Source organism: Arachis ipaensis, chromosome B10 (assembly GCF_000816755.2).
Source record: "Arachis ipaensis cultivar K30076 chromosome B10, Araip1.1, whole genome shotgun sequence".
Taxonomy (NCBI): domain Eukaryota; kingdom Viridiplantae; phylum Streptophyta; class Magnoliopsida; order Fabales; family Fabaceae; genus Arachis; species Arachis ipaensis.
In genome coordinates, this window is record NC_029794.2 from 44,256,005 (window position 1) to 44,271,419 (window position 15,415).

Consider the following 15,415-nt stretch of genomic DNA (forward strand, 5'->3'; position numbering starts at 1 on the left):
TAAAAACCAAACTAATTATTGAACCGTTTTAGTTATTAGTTTATTAATTTATTGGTTTAATCGATTCGATTATAATTTAATCAAAAAAAATATTTTATAATAAAATAATAAATAAAATATAAATATTATTCAAATTAAAAATATTATATAAATCATCATATTATAATCTCATTTAAATACAAACTCAAAAGTCAAATAATAAAAAAATAACTAAACATAAAATACTAACATTAAAGTTCGTCATCAATCATCAAAATCCGCCAAAACTTACCGTAGATTTACTTTGTTGAAATCAAGTGATGCAGCATAAAATGTACTACTATAGTAATACAGCAACCCAATAATCTCAACATGAATACAGTGATGCAAACAAAAAAAATAACAAGTAACAACAACAAGGTTCGAATCAAGAATATCAGAATCAATTAATACAACCACAGTATATCAAAAATTCTGAAACAATCCAATAATCTCAACATAGATATAATGATACACCACCAAAAAAAAAATTAACAAGTAACAATAGCAAGGTTCAAATCAAGAATATCATAATCAATGTTGTTGGCAGAGTGAAGAGCCTCCTTAAAATTCCTAATAAAGTTTCAATGTTGTTGGCAGAGTGAAGTTCTTGGGCATTTGAAAGCTGGTAATTTCTTTCAAAAAAGAATTGATTCTTTTTACTAACAACTTTGGGGTGACTACCACCATGGTCTTGACTTCTGAAGTATGAAGGTCGTCATCGTCACAATTATTTGGATTTTTCTGTTTTTCATCACTTCGACCATTCTGTTTCTGGTTTAATAACTCAGTCTCCCGCTGAACTTCTGCTCTCAACGACTCATTGATAGCCAATAATTCAGCCTCAATAGGAGGAGGTGGATTATTTCGCTATTCCGCCATTGATTATAACCTACAAAAAAAAGGTAAAAAATCAGGTAGAAAAAATGATAGTGGGGTTAGATTTAAACTCGTGCCCTATGATGGGGCCAAATGTTCCTGCATAGTAAGTCTAAGCAGTAGGTATAATTCATCTTGTTCAGGGATTAAGCTCTTCTTTGCCTGAAATGAAAGAGGTATCTGTCGGCTTCAAGGGAAACGGCGGTGGAGTGCACTTGAAAAGACACTCTAACGCTCAAGTAAGTAAAAGTAAAAGATGAGTATAATGTTATTCAGAATGAATAGCTTACCTCCTCCTTTTCGGGTTTCTTCTTTTTATAGTTATTGTGGTAAAAGACGGTTATTTTGTGGACCTAGTATTGCAGAGTTCTCGGGGATGTTAACATCATTTTGTGGTAACCGCTCCTGAACGTTATTTGAGCTCATACCAAAAAGTCCATCAAAAGAGGAAAACACATACTTTTGATTTAGTACATTTTATTTATATAGTTCCAATTTATAAGTAATGTAGGTTGTAATACCCTTACTACCGGAATGTCACGCTTCCGACTACACCACTCTAATAGCGAGGACATTACAACCACTTCTATATATATATAAAGTAGGAACCTTTACCTAAAATCCTTAGAAACTTTTTTTTGGAAACCGGAAACATTTTTCTTTTATATGTACATACATACATATATTCTCATCATTACAGCACTTACATATATATATAAATAGTATACACAAGTACTATACAAACATATCATAAAATCACAAACTCCTATCCCTCTTTACAAATGTAAATAACAATAACAAAGGCGAGGAAAAATATCTAAAATAATACAGCAATAAAGCACAATCAAATGCATAGTAATCTCTTCATAAGCTTTCTCGTCCGTTTTCTAAAAAAGATAGGACTACAGGGGGTGAGAACCTAACCACACGGTCTCATCAGAGGAATTTCAGAATTGTTATATATATATATATAAGAAAAATTCGTTTAACAGCAGTGATCATTGCTCGTCTTATGAATCTTTTCGCTAATTTAATTATCTTTAATTCTTAATTCCATCCAAGACAAAAAATCATCAAAACTTCGATTTATGTCAACTTTAGGCCATAACCCTCATCAATCCCATTTTTAAAAATCCTGTCTTCATACAACTCTTCGAACAATAACAATTAATCATCCCAAATCCAATTTCACACGGATTCCAACCTCAATAAACAAATCCATACATATCAATTTTCACCAAACTTACCGGGGCATATAACTTATCCAATCACGGCTTCTGCCCTAAACAATTTTGGCCTCCAGCCTAAATTACACCACAACACTTCACCATAATCTGAACCAACAAGTCACAATTACAAGTAATCAAACAAACAATCAAACACAGAGAATAATTATGACAAGTAGTACAATTAGCAATTAACAGAATATCAATTAGACAAACCAAGTAATTATGCAGACCCAAACAATTTCAAACAAATGCAGTATGATGCATGCCTATCTTACTAGCCGTGAGCTCACTTGTCAGTTAAAGTGACAGAACCCGAAAAATTCAGTAGCTAACCCAGATACCGTCTTTCTTCTGTGCATTCCCAAGAGGCATACAATCGAGCAATGAGTGCCCTACCACCTTCTCCTGGAAGCATACAATAATAGAAATAAATCGGAGAAAAGTACCCTACCACCTTTCTCTGTGAGGCCGTGCCATACAGATCGAGGGATTAGTGCCTTACCACCTTGCAGACAGAGAGAATATAGGCGGGATGAGACCACCATCCCTACATCAGACCGCAACCACGAACAAGCGGGATGGAACCTCTGACCTTTCCTGGTGCGGGTGCCAGACCAATACACAAGCGGGACGAATCCTACACCTTGCCACGCAAGTAGAACAAACCTCCGTCCTAGCCAAATCAGTCATTCATACCACAATCAGTTATAATCATTGACTTTAATCAATTTCATTATCTCGTGAGCAGGACCACGCCACCGTTCATACCGTGGGCGGGATAAACCTCCGTCCCCACAACATCAATCATAATCTCATTTCAACCATAATCACAATCAAACATAATCAAATCCACAATTATATATAACCAAACCTCGTCATAATCATAATTCATTCTTTTCACATTTATCACAAGGATAATTATCCTCAAACCGTGAACGGGATAAAACCACCATCCTCACCACAGTTGAAAATTGAACTGAAGGAAATCTTGAACCTTCTATCCTATTCCCCGATGCGACAAAAATGGGAATCCTCAACCTCAAACTTGTCCACTGCAACAAAAGAAGAAATCCTCAACCTCAACTTGTTTACCGTAACATTGTGCAATGTCTCATCATTGTTAAAAATCAATTTCACATATATTCCTAACATAACATCAAAATATTTCTTTTAACAAAATTCTAAATGGAGAATTACTCAATTCAATCTGTTATATTCACTCCAGTGTAATCAAAGATTTAAAAATGGTTCTCAGGCTCCATACGGAGGTTAAAGGGGTTTTACAAACTCGCCAGAGAAGCTTAACAGTTCAAAACAACATTCAAATATTCACATGACTCAAAGCCTTTTCTTTAACCAAACTTATGAAATCTCCCAAATCTTAATTGAACATAATCATTTTTATTCTTAAAAAATTATTTTAAATTCGCTAAAACGCCCCAAAAACATAATCCTTTCTATGATTATTCAAACTCAAATAAGTTAATTCTTCAGTTCACTTCTATTACTTTAGATTTCTCCAAAACTCCACAAAAACAGTCCTTTAATCAAAAATTAACCAAACAAAACTTTTTCCCGTTTAATCAAGTACTCAAAACTAATTTCAACTTCATTTCTTTAGTTTAAGACTTTCCTAAAAAGACTCCAAAATTATTTCGTTGCACCAATCAAATTCAAATGCTGTGAATTCACTAAACACTTCTCAAAACATAATTCTTAAATCCAAATTTTCCCAATAAGACTTCAAAACAAAGTCTGTAAATAGCACCTGTTTCCATTATTTTTATTTATTATTTAATTTTCACTCAAGTTCTTATAAAAATTTCAGTAGCATCTCCCCTAAAACTCGAACCTTTCCCTTCAAGGGTTCCTTCCAAACTAACATCTCTCAACTCTTTCTCAACATACCATTCAACATAATCAACTAAATTATGATTCCAATAAATTATCAACACAATCAAGAAACTAATCATAATCACAGCAAGAGACACAATGACATCAAATAAGCACCATTCATAGCCGCAAATCAATCCGTTCTCAATAATATCAAACAAAAGATTTTCAGTAATCATTTCATCATAATTCAATTTATCATTCAACACCACCAACTCAACATAATCGTTTAAAAATCAGATTCGCCAGCCTTCTCAATCAATCAGTAAATTAATCACAGTTCATAACCACAGACAATTTATTTTACCAATTAGTCGCAAAATACAGCCACATTCCATTACTCAATACAGCCCAATTTAAACCATAAGACTCGCACAATCACACAAATATTTTTCACATCAATATCGATTTATAACAATTCCTTGATATAAATATGTTTTAAGAAAAATCCTACCTTGGTTAGTCGAAACCCAACAACATGACAATAACAACTGCAGTTCCAATGGTTCCGATGACTTTCTGCAGCAGCGACAGCCACAAACGTAGTATGCAATAAAAAAAACTCAACCCTGAGACATTAACGTCGCAAAATCCTCGATAAACATATAACAGAATATCAACTAAAAAGGGTTCATAACGAGAACAACTTACTGTAATAAAGAGGAAAGAAGGAATGGAGTAGCAGCAGCTCCGATGGCCCTCACCGGCAAGAACAGAACCAGCGGTAGCTTCAAAGGGGCTGAGATAGCAAACTCTAATAGAACAGAGGCAAAATTTGAGGAGTAGCAATGGCGATGGTGGCTCTGGATGCAAGGACGCGACACCGGTTCACCTCCAGCCACGGCGAGCTCTATTGACGACAACGGCAACGGGAGTAGCAGTGACAGAAGCATCTGGCAGCTCCTGTGGTGGCACAACAGCTCGACGGCGGCGCAACAGCTCAACAACGGTGACGCGGGCTTCCACGACGGCGATGACGAAACAGCGACGACAGCTTGGTGGCACCAGCGGAGCGCGACGGCGGCAAAAGCGGCCCCTTCTCTCCTCGGGCTCCTCGGCAGCGTCCTCCATCGACGGCGATGATGAAGACCCCTTCCAGCGGGAGCTCCTCCATCCACGTCTCCCTCTCTCTTCCTTCTCTAACTCTCGCTCGCTCTCTTTTCCTCTGGCTCTTCGACAGCGATGGCGATGGCAACGGCGGCTTCCAGCGCCGTCGGCGCTATCTCCTTCCTCTCCTTGCTCTCCTCTCCTCTCCTCTCCTCTCCTCTCTTCTCTTCTTCTCATTCTCTCTGCGTGTGTGCGTGTTTCGTTGGTGAAGAAGGTGTAAGGAGGGTGCGGCGGCTGTATGGAGGTCTGAGGTGTGTGTTGTGTTAGGATTAGGATAAAATTTGAGGCGTGTGTTGTGTTAGGATTAGGATAAAATTAGAGTTTTTAGAATTAGCTAAAAAGAGTAGTTTAGTAATTGAAAATCAAATATAGTTTAATATAATTATTTTTGAGAATATTATTTATTTTTTAATTTATAAAACTATAACTTTAAATCCCTAATAAAAAAATACTCAATTACTTTAAAGATTTTATAAATCCAAATAGATTTTAAACTCAATGTCTCATAATTTTGATTTAATTATTTTTTGTAAATAACTTTTTCTAAAAATAATAAGTATAATAAGTATAATAAATTACAAATAATTCATTATTTATTTTCTAAAAATCCAGAGTCTTACATAGGTCAAGTAATTAGTAAGGAAGCAGTTATTATTATCATTATTTTCTTTTGAGTAAAGTATGTTTTTTATCCCTAATATTTTTAAAATTGTTCAAAAATACCCATAATGTTTAATTCGATTCAATTTTATCCTTAACGTTATAAATTTTAATTTTATTCTTACTGTTAAATTTAAAATAGCCAATTCTTAGTGAACATTTTTGTTCTAATTTTACCCTTAAACCTTTCTTATTATATCTTTCACTCATCCTTTCCTCAGCGTCTCAAACCTAGAAACTCTTATGTTACTTTCCTCTGCATATCTTCTCCATTATATCTCCATTGTCCCTCCTCCCTCCTTCTCCATCTTTTCTTTCTATACTCCAATATTCCTTAAAGAAGATATCTTTGAATCATTAGGTCTAAGGAAAATCATACCAAACAAAGCTGACTCCGGCTCTTCAAATTTTACAGGAGCCGTCAAAGCTTCACGTGCTTCATGAGGGAAAGAATGCAATGAGTGAGCACCCATGCTGTCTAACATTACATTTTCTATGGAATAAAAAAAAATTTTGAAAGAACACCCTTACTTCTTTTTGAAGGATATTCGTCTCCATTACCCAAGTTCTATTATTGATAAATATGTCATAAATCTTGTTGTATTTTCTTCTCACAAGTGTTTGTGTGTGAAAAAATTGTGTTTTTATCACCCAAAAAAACCCATTTTTCTCTTGATTTCTAAGCCCATAACATCTCTTCTTGGAGTAGGATAACATTATATTCATCAAGGTACTCTTTTTCCTTTGCTCTCAGAAATAGACTATTGACGTGGCGGAAATTGGCGGGTCAAGAAATTAATATAAGAGATACGTTGCAAGTACAGTTCTTTACCAACAAAAATCCGCTTATCAATTTAGAAGGGTTATCACAAAATTAGAATTAAAATACTGGGAGTATGAATCACAGGTCGTCTTCCAACGAGTTGCAGAAAGATGTGCTATTCTATTAATCAAATGTTTTCCAAAATGGTTTGAGTTTAATAAACAGGAAATTAAATCAGAGAATTTGTGTAATTTAAATAAAACTCTTGACCGGGAGTAGATTGATCGGAAGTTTTATCCTTGTTGGAGTTCTCCCAAGATTAATTGATAATAGAAGATTGTTCTGCTCAGTTATCCTTTACTGGTTAGAGGAAAGTCAAGCAAGTTGGAAGTCTAATCCTGTTCACAAGTTCTAATCCTCTCCCTTGGGAAGGAATAGTGTCAGTGACTAGAGAGCCATCCAACAATAAATCCAATTACAATTTTACTCTTGAGCATTCCAACTCAAGGTTCTCCTCTCAATCAACTCCCAATCAAGTTAGAAAACTACTCGCTCATTATGAATGTAAACTTCACAAAATAAGAAAGGGAAATAAAGGAAGACATGATAAATAATAATAAAAAAGATCAATTAAAAATAAAAATAGTTCTTGTATTAATAAATCCTAAAAATAATTCAATAGTAATTCTGAACAAATTAAGGATATGAAAGAGTAAGTGACAAGTAAGGAAAACAAACTGGGGTGATGAAGTCTTGGCGGAGGTAATAACTCTTATCAATATCCCAATCCAAAAAGCAATAAAAACAAAATCCTAAGAACTATGAATGTGTAGAGAGAAAACCTAGAGGAGGAGTAAAGTCAGATCTAAAACTAAAAATTATCTGGAATGAATCTCTCCCTGGTCTCTACATGTTCCCTGGCTCTAATCTGCTTTTCTGGGGCGAAAACTGGGTCAAAACATGGCCCAAAATCGCCCCCAATGAATTCTGCAAATTCTGCAGATCGCGCACATCACGTGATCGCATCATCCACGCGTTCGCGTCATCCAGCGTTTTGCCTTGCCACGCATGCGCGTCGTCCACGCATTCGTGTCACTCGTGCGGTTTCCAATCCATGCATTCGCGTCAGGCACGTGAGCGCGTCACTACGATTTCTCCATTTCGTGTGGTCGCGTGAGCCATACGTCCGCGTCACTTCTCGCTGGTCATCCCCTTAATTTCTTGTATTCCTTCCATTTTTGCAAGCCTCCTCTCCAATTTCCAAGTCATTCATGTCCTATAAAGCCTGAAACACTTAACACAGGGATCACGGCATCGAATGGAATAAAGGAGAATTAAAATACATAATTAAAAGTCTCTAGGAAGCAAATTTTCAACCATGAAGAAATTTTGGGAAGGAGTTGTAAATACATGCTAATCATATGAATAAGTGGGTAAAGATTTGATAAAACCACATAATTTAAACACAATATAAACCATAAAATAATGGTTTATCAACTATCTAAATGCTCAAGCTGTTTCTAAATGTCATCAATATTCTTTTTCAAGTTTCGCTTTCTCACAAAGATATTGTCGAAGGTCTCTCTGTTGAACTCTAAAGAACTCTTTTGCACTTTAACTAAACAATCAGTTATTCGAGGTGTTTTCCTACTCCACGTCTGTTGCACCACTGTCTTGTAACTAGGATACTCCAAACTTGTTGAAATCTGAAAAATCTATTTCCTTTTGGTTGTACTAAAGCAAAGCATCTAATAAGAATGGGACAGTAATCTGAATGAAGTCTAGATAAAATTTTCAAATAGGCTTCTAGAAAGGAGTACCTCCATAAAACGTTTGAAATTATCCTATCAAGTTTTTTGGCAATATTGCAGCATCCATGAGTTTTTCTATACCAAGTAAAATCTTTACCTGTACAAGGCAAGTCAAGAAGACCACAAGCATCTAAAATATTAGCAAAGACACTAGAATGGGTTTCATAAAAAATTCCACCTGTTAGTTCTTTTGGATGCAAAATTTTATTGAAATCTCCTATCAAAATCCAAGGACATTGACGACCAGAAGTTAGAGAAAGAAGATGCTCTCAAAGCAGAGTACGATGGGAATATTGCGGACTCACGTACATCGCGCTGCACAACCATTTTTTACTGCAACTTAAATTACTAATAAACTGATAAACCCTATTTTTAGGGTTTATCTTGTGTTGAATTTAGAGCATTTTATTAACCTTTTCTCACATTTACTCAATGAAATAGCATGGTTTTGTGATTCTCCCTTAATTTGTGCTTAAATGTGAAAACATACTTTTAGACCTTTAATTTGATGATTTTATTCACCTTTGATTCCACTAGATGCCTTGATTTGTTTGTTAAGTGATTTCAGATTGAAAAGGGGCTAGGAATGGATCAAAGGAGAGAAAAGGAGAGCATGCAAAATGGAGAACACATGGAAAAGCCAAAGAATTGGATGAGCTTATGGACGCGCACGCGCAACGTACGCGCATGCGTGGATCGCAAAACCCCAAGGGACGTGCACGCGTGCTATACGCGTACGCGTCGGTGGCTGCACGTGATTTTTAAGAGGAAAATGTGCCCAGCGAATTCTGAGAAGCTGTGGGGCCAGTTTGTAACCAACTTTGGCGCCAAAATGCCTAAAAGACCAAGGATTGAGGAGCAAAGGGGGATTCCATCATTCTACACACATTAGGATTAGTTTTAGTTAGTTTTAGAGAGAGAAGCTCTCACTTCTCTCTAGGAATTAGGATTAGGTTTAGTTCAATAATCTTAGATCTTGGTTTTAATTCATGCTCTCTTCTACTTCTACTTCTCAATTCTTTGTTGTTACATTCATCATTCTTCTATTCTTTTGTTGTAATCTCTTCTATGTTGCTTCTATACTTTGTTGTTGATCTACTCTTATTTCTTCTATTTCTTTTCAATCTAATTTGAGGTAATTCATGTCAATAATGTTCTTTTTTATTGTTGTTGTTAATTCTTTGCAATAATTGTTGTTAGATTCTATTCATGTTGTCAATTTACTATGCTTTTCTTTTATGCCTTCCAAGTATTTGTCAAAATGCTTGAGAAGATGTTAGAGTAGAATTTTATGTTCTTAGCTTGGGAAGGTAACTTAGGAATTATTGAGTTACTAATGTCCAAGTGATTGATAGTTGATAGCCATTGACTCTAGCCCTCATTAATTCAATTAGTGAATAGCTAGGACTTATGGACTTGGATTGATGTAGCTCATTTGACTTTCCTTTACTTGTTAGAGGATGACTTAGTGGGATTGATCCTTGCAATTATCATATTGTGGTTAGTGATAAGGATAGAGATCCTTAACCACCAAACCTTGCCAAGACCTTTTTGTCATTTGATTTCTTTTATCATTTACTTTTCTTGTTTCCTAATCAAAACCCCAAAATATACATGTCCATAGCCAATAACAAGAACACTAACCTGCAATTCCTTTGAGAGACGACCCGAGGTTTAAATACTTCGGTTTATAATTTTAGGGGTTTGTACTTGTGACAAACAAATTTTTGTATGAAAGGATTGTTGTTGGTTTAGAAACTATACTTCGACGAGATTTCAATTGTGAAATTTTATACCATCAAAAATTCATTCATCACAGATGAGAGAAACCAAATTTTCCCTTTAGGGCCACTGGTCTCGACAATACCCACATCATGAAACCCCAACTTCTCCCAAAAGGACTTTAAATTAGAAAATGGGATATAAGTCTCAACTAAAATAACAAACGACGGATGATATCTCTTAAATAGTTCTTTACAATGAATCCTAGCCCTTTTATTAGAGGCTCCCCTCATATTTCAAGCCAAGATGTTAAAATTTGTACTATCCATAATAACTATGAAAAATAAAATAGAGAAACCAGGTACCCGTTAATGAGTAGCCGTTGTGACATCCCTAGAAGCTCCATGAACATCTTGATTGGCTTTGACTCCTTCCTCGCCAGGTGCACTTGCCTAAACTTCCTGCTCCACTATATTGGGTGAGCTTTGCAATAATGGAGGTCTTCTCCTCTTGTGCTTATTCTGTTGCAGAGGAGTTTCAGTAACATTATGGGACTTAATATGCAAATCAACGCACTGAGAGAGCACTATTTTCTTGGATCCAGAAGAGAATGGTCTATTATTTTCTTTTAGTTTTGGGCCTGTATTAGAAAGAATTGGTCCTATTTTTGTACTGGACCATGGCCCATTTTCGCTAATCCTTTTCGGTGGACCACTTGTAACATCCTACTATTCAGGTCTTTATGCTTGAGTCATATGTCAATGATAACAAGGTGGTACGACCCAAGGTAGAGTTATAATACTTATATAATTAGAAGAATTTATTAAAATAAGAAGCCTGAAAGGAATAAAAGAAAATCGCGAGCGCAAACTCACTGGATATGCGGGGTAAAATAAAACTTAAAGGAGGAATAGAGTAAATACAAAATATATATAGTTATGTATAATAGCCATTAGTCATGACCTGTGAAGTTTAGGTCGGTTAGGGTTACAGAAATAAAAATAGTTGATAACAATTTCTATCTCTCCGAAACATACAGCATAGCCTCTATAGGCAAGTTTCCAAAATAAATATACATACATATACATCGTTTAAGTTTTCCAAAATAAAGATGGAGAAAATCTAAACAAAATAAAACACAGAACTCAAGATAGCTTCGCCGTCTTCCAGATGAACTCCAGCTTATCGCAGAGTACCAGGACCTGCATATGAAAAACAGCGGATATATACAGAGTGAGAATCCCCAACGCATGGGTCCCAGTATAGTAAAAATACCAAATAGATACAATATAAGATAACAGGAAACTCAATAAGCAATATTAAACTCCACACATCATTATTTCTATCCTAGGTTCTCACGAATCCGTGACTAGGGGGATTTCTAATCTAATTCACTTGCATCAAAGTTTCCACAATCATTTACCTACAAGTTTCTGCAATTCTCCAAACTCCAAACAGAATAGCCCTCAACGTCAACCAACACCAGCATGACTGATGCACCACTATTTTGTGGTACATTTTGTGCTTAATTGAGTGGATTTTATCCACTAAACTCACACTTATTCATATGAATTGCGTGTTTTACATTTTCCTTCCTAATTCTATGATATAGTTGAAAACATGTTTCCTAGGCCTTTAAATTGTCAATTTCTAATTATCCTTTATCACCATTCGATTCCGTGATCTGTGTGTTAAGTGTTTTCAGGCTTTATAGGGCAGGAATGGCTTAGAGAAGGGAAAGAAAACATGTAAAAGTGGAAGGAACGCAAGAAAATGAAGTTTTGAGAAGCTGGCAACGACGCATACGTGTGACTGACACGTACACATGACAAGGATTTTTGCCAAGCGACGCGTACACGTGACATGCGCCACGTGCAAAAATTTGCAGAAAGCACTGGGGGTGATTTCTGGGCTCCTTTTTGGCCCAGTTTCAAGCCCGAGAACACAGAATAGAGGCTGCAGAGTGGGGGAATCATTCATTCATACAACTTTCATTCACATAATTTTAGGTTTTGGATGTAGTTTTTTAGAGAGAGAGGCTCTCTCCTCTCTCTAGGTTTTAGGATTCTTAGGTTTAGCTATTTTCAATTTCAGATTTCTATCTTCGTTTAATTTAGTTTCTCTTCTACTTTTATTTGTTCTAGTACTTTAGTTTGTCTATTTTCCTTATTGATTATTTTATGTTACCACTTTAGTTTATGAATTCTCATGTTAGATTTGACTTTTCTATTTAATGCAATTTGAGGTATTTCATATTTATGATTGCTTTCTTCAATTTATGTTATTGATGCTTTCAATTGGTTGTTTAGATTTTATTATCTCTATTGCTTTTCTATGCTTTTATGTTGTGCCTTCCAAGTGTTTGATAAAATGCTTGGTTGCATTTTAATGTAAATTTCTCTCCTCTTGGCTTTGGTTGAGTAATTGGAGACTCTTGAGTTATCAAACTCCTTTGTTGATTGATAATTGAAAGTTGTTAGTTGATTTGGATCCCTCTAAAGCTAGCCTTTCCTTAGGAGTTGACTAGGACTTGAGGAATCAAATTGATTCATCCACTTGACTTTCCTTCATAGTTAGAGGTTAACTAAGTGGGAGCAATGGACAATTCTCATCACAATTGATAAGGATAACTAGGATAGGACTTCTAGTTCTCATACCTTTCCAAGAGCCTTTCTTAACTATTAGTTTACTTTCTTGCCATTTACTTTACTTGTTCCTTATTTCAAAACCCAAAAAGATAAAATCCCATAACCAATTATAAGTACACTTCCCTGCAATTCCTTGAGAGACGACCCGAGGTTTGAATACTTTGGTTATTATTTTTATTGGAGTTTGTTACTTGTGACAACCAAATTTTTGTATGAAAGGATTATTGTTGGTTTAGAAACTATACTTGCAACGGGAATTTATTGTAAATTCTTTACTAGCAAAAATATGTTCGTCAATGACGGATCTCTCAGTTATACAAACACAAGCAAGGCAAACAAGTAAACACAAGTAATTTCAAGTAAAACAATTAGCATATAGTCATTCAATATGTACAAGTAAACAAGCCATGACAAATAGCAAACCAAACAAATTAATCAAATACAGATGATGCATATCTGTTCTACTAGCCATGAGCTCACGTGTTGCTTACTTTGCCAGAATTCGACACATTCAATAGCTAACCTGAACATAGAACACTACCACACAAAGTAAGTGGGACTAAGTAAACTCTTGCATACTACCTGCTTAACCTAGAGCAAGTGGAACCAAGTCACGACCTTGCATACTACCCAAACAAGTGTTTACAAACTCAACCTAGAGCAAGTGGGACAAACCACAACTCTTGTGTACTACCCAAGTGTCTAAATCAGTAACCCGGAGTAAGTGGAACGAACCACAACCCTTACATATTACCCCAGATGTTTCAATCATTAATCCGGAGGAAGTGGGACTAACCACAACCCTTGCCTAGTGGCCAAGTGTTACAAATATCACCACGGTTCCTTTATTAATCTATCAAATTCATTACTCTGCGAGCAGGATTAAACCACCGTCCTCACTTAACCTGGAGCAAGTGGGACAAGTCCCGACCCTTGCATACTACCCAGATAGGCACATCTCAATCTCATAAACATCCTCATTATTTTTTACTCATAATCATTCTCTAAATCTCATAACCATCCTCATCGTAGTTCAATTGTAAACGTTCATCATCATATCTCAAGCTCATAATCAATTATCACTCATCATCATTCCTCATCATTATATTCATCCTCATCATACTTCACTTCACATTTAGTTTATCTTTCTTTAATTCACTGTCTCGACTTATTTGGTCTCATTCCTAGCTCCTCTACCCTCTAATTCACCGTATCTAAACTCATAACAGGATTTACAGAGGTTTAGAAGACTCGAAGAATGGTTAAAAATACAAAAATACACTTTTTCTGCAAAACTAGGTGGTTGTGCGTATGCATACCTTATACGTACGCACAAGTCCACTTATGCGCGTACCATAGTATTCGCAAGGTACTCGCACGAAATCTTTTAAAGTCTGGAATGCCCGTCATGCGTACGCATGGGTTAAGTGTACGCATGACCTTAAAATTCTACAACTTCTGCAGAACTCAAGTTTGAAACTTGATTTTCAAACGTTCATAACATTTTATACAAAACTCATTTTCAACCATTCTTAAATTGTTGGAAAGATCATTGAATAAATTTTTATAAAAATATAATTTATTGAATTTTCAATTCCGAAGACCGAGTTACAGCCCGCCGTAGTTGGTTAAAAATCTATTTCCACCAAAACTTAGGCTTTTACCAAATTTGCACTTTTTCTAAAACCAAACCATTTGAACTCAAGCCAAGACATCCAAAACAGTTTGAAAGACATATTTTATACAAAATCAAACCTCTATTATACCCATACTACCAACACTCCTCAAATTTTCAAAATCCTTCATCACTAATAATCAAGTTTCAAGCTTATATTTAGAACCAAAATATATCATATCAATTCTACTAACACGCATAACCAACCACTCATTTCCATCCAAATCCAAACGTAATCAATCATTTCAATCCATTTCAATCAACAACTCACAAAACCAACTACTTTTCACATATTCAATACCAAATGCAATAGTTACCAAATCCAAACATAATAACACTAAGTTCAGTCACAATAAGTTCAACTCCAAGCAATCCAATTAACCAAATCAACTCCAATCAACATACATTTTTACTCTAGTAACATGAAATTTAACAAATCAACACTAGGATTTATCAAATTCAACTAACCACAAAGAGTTTAGTGATTTCTTACCTTATCCACTAATATTTGTGATGAAACTTAGCAATAGCTCCTAATAGAGCACTCCTAAATAACCAAAATCTCAAAATCTCAAAATCTCAATATACACCCAACCAAAATATGAATTGAAAGGGAAAAATAAAATTGGGTAGTGATCTTCGAGGTACTTACCACAATATAGATAGAATTGAAGAGGATAAGAAATGCAACGTGTGGCCGCAAACGACTTATCAATCGAAGCTCCGGAGAAAAGTTATGGAGAAAAAAAATGATGGTGAATAGTGTGAACCCTTTCTTCTCTTCTTCTCCTCAAATCTGTGCCCTCTCTCTTTTTTTTTAATGAAAGATGTGGTGAAATCATAAGCCTAAGGCTTATATCAACTTAGGTTTGGGTCCAATTTGGATTCGGTTGAAATTTTCGGTTTGTTTGACCCAACTTCGAACCAAAATATTTAAAATAAATGTTCGATTTTCTATTCTAAATGTTTTTAACTTCTCAAATTATAAAATTTAATATTTTAAATTTATT

At 35.4% G+C, this 15,415-nt stretch overlaps 1 protein-coding gene across 16 annotated transcripts; it reads right to left on the bottom strand.

The window, feature by feature from the left end:
• Positions 401 to 5,435, bottom strand: LOC107622373. 16 transcript variants are annotated; one of them, XR_002356685.1, is made up of 6 exons: positions 4,671 to 5,435; positions 4,474 to 4,538; positions 2,629 to 2,799; positions 2,460 to 2,531; positions 1,188 to 2,231; positions 401 to 910 (listed from the first exon to the last, which is right to left on the bottom strand). XR_002356685.1 is itself a non-coding variant. In XM_021114899.1 (6 exons), the coding sequence occupies exons 1-5, from the start codon at positions 4,910 to 4,912 to the stop codon at positions 2,158 to 2,160; spliced, it is 624 nt and encodes a 207-aa protein (XP_020970558.1). In that variant the 5' UTR covers positions 4,913 to 5,435; the 3' UTR covers positions 401 to 910; positions 2,145 to 2,157. The 16 variants fall into 16 exon arrangements, 8 of the variants coding, with proteins under 8 accessions (XP_020970558.1, XP_020970556.1, XP_020970559.1 ...); XM_021114899.1 differs by having other exon boundaries at positions 2,145 to 2,231; XR_002356694.1 differs by having other exon boundaries at positions 2,145 to 2,231; positions 2,417 to 3,178.

Excerpts from the sequence above, each read along its gene's own strand:
- LOC107622373 (XM_021114896.1), bottom strand. The coding sequence starts at position 4,912 with ATGCTTCTGTCACTGCTACTCCCGTTGCCGTTGTCGTCAATAGAGCTC. Across the intron at positions 2,532-2,628 it reads TTCTCTCTGTCTGCAAGGTG|GAGAAGGTGGTAGGGCACTC; the intron begins GTAAGGCACTAA and ends GTATGCTTCCAG. Across the intron at positions 911-2,459 it reads AGAAGAAAGACGGTATCTGG|GTTATAATCAATGGCGGAAT; the intron begins GTTAGCTACTGA and ends TTTTTTTTGTAG.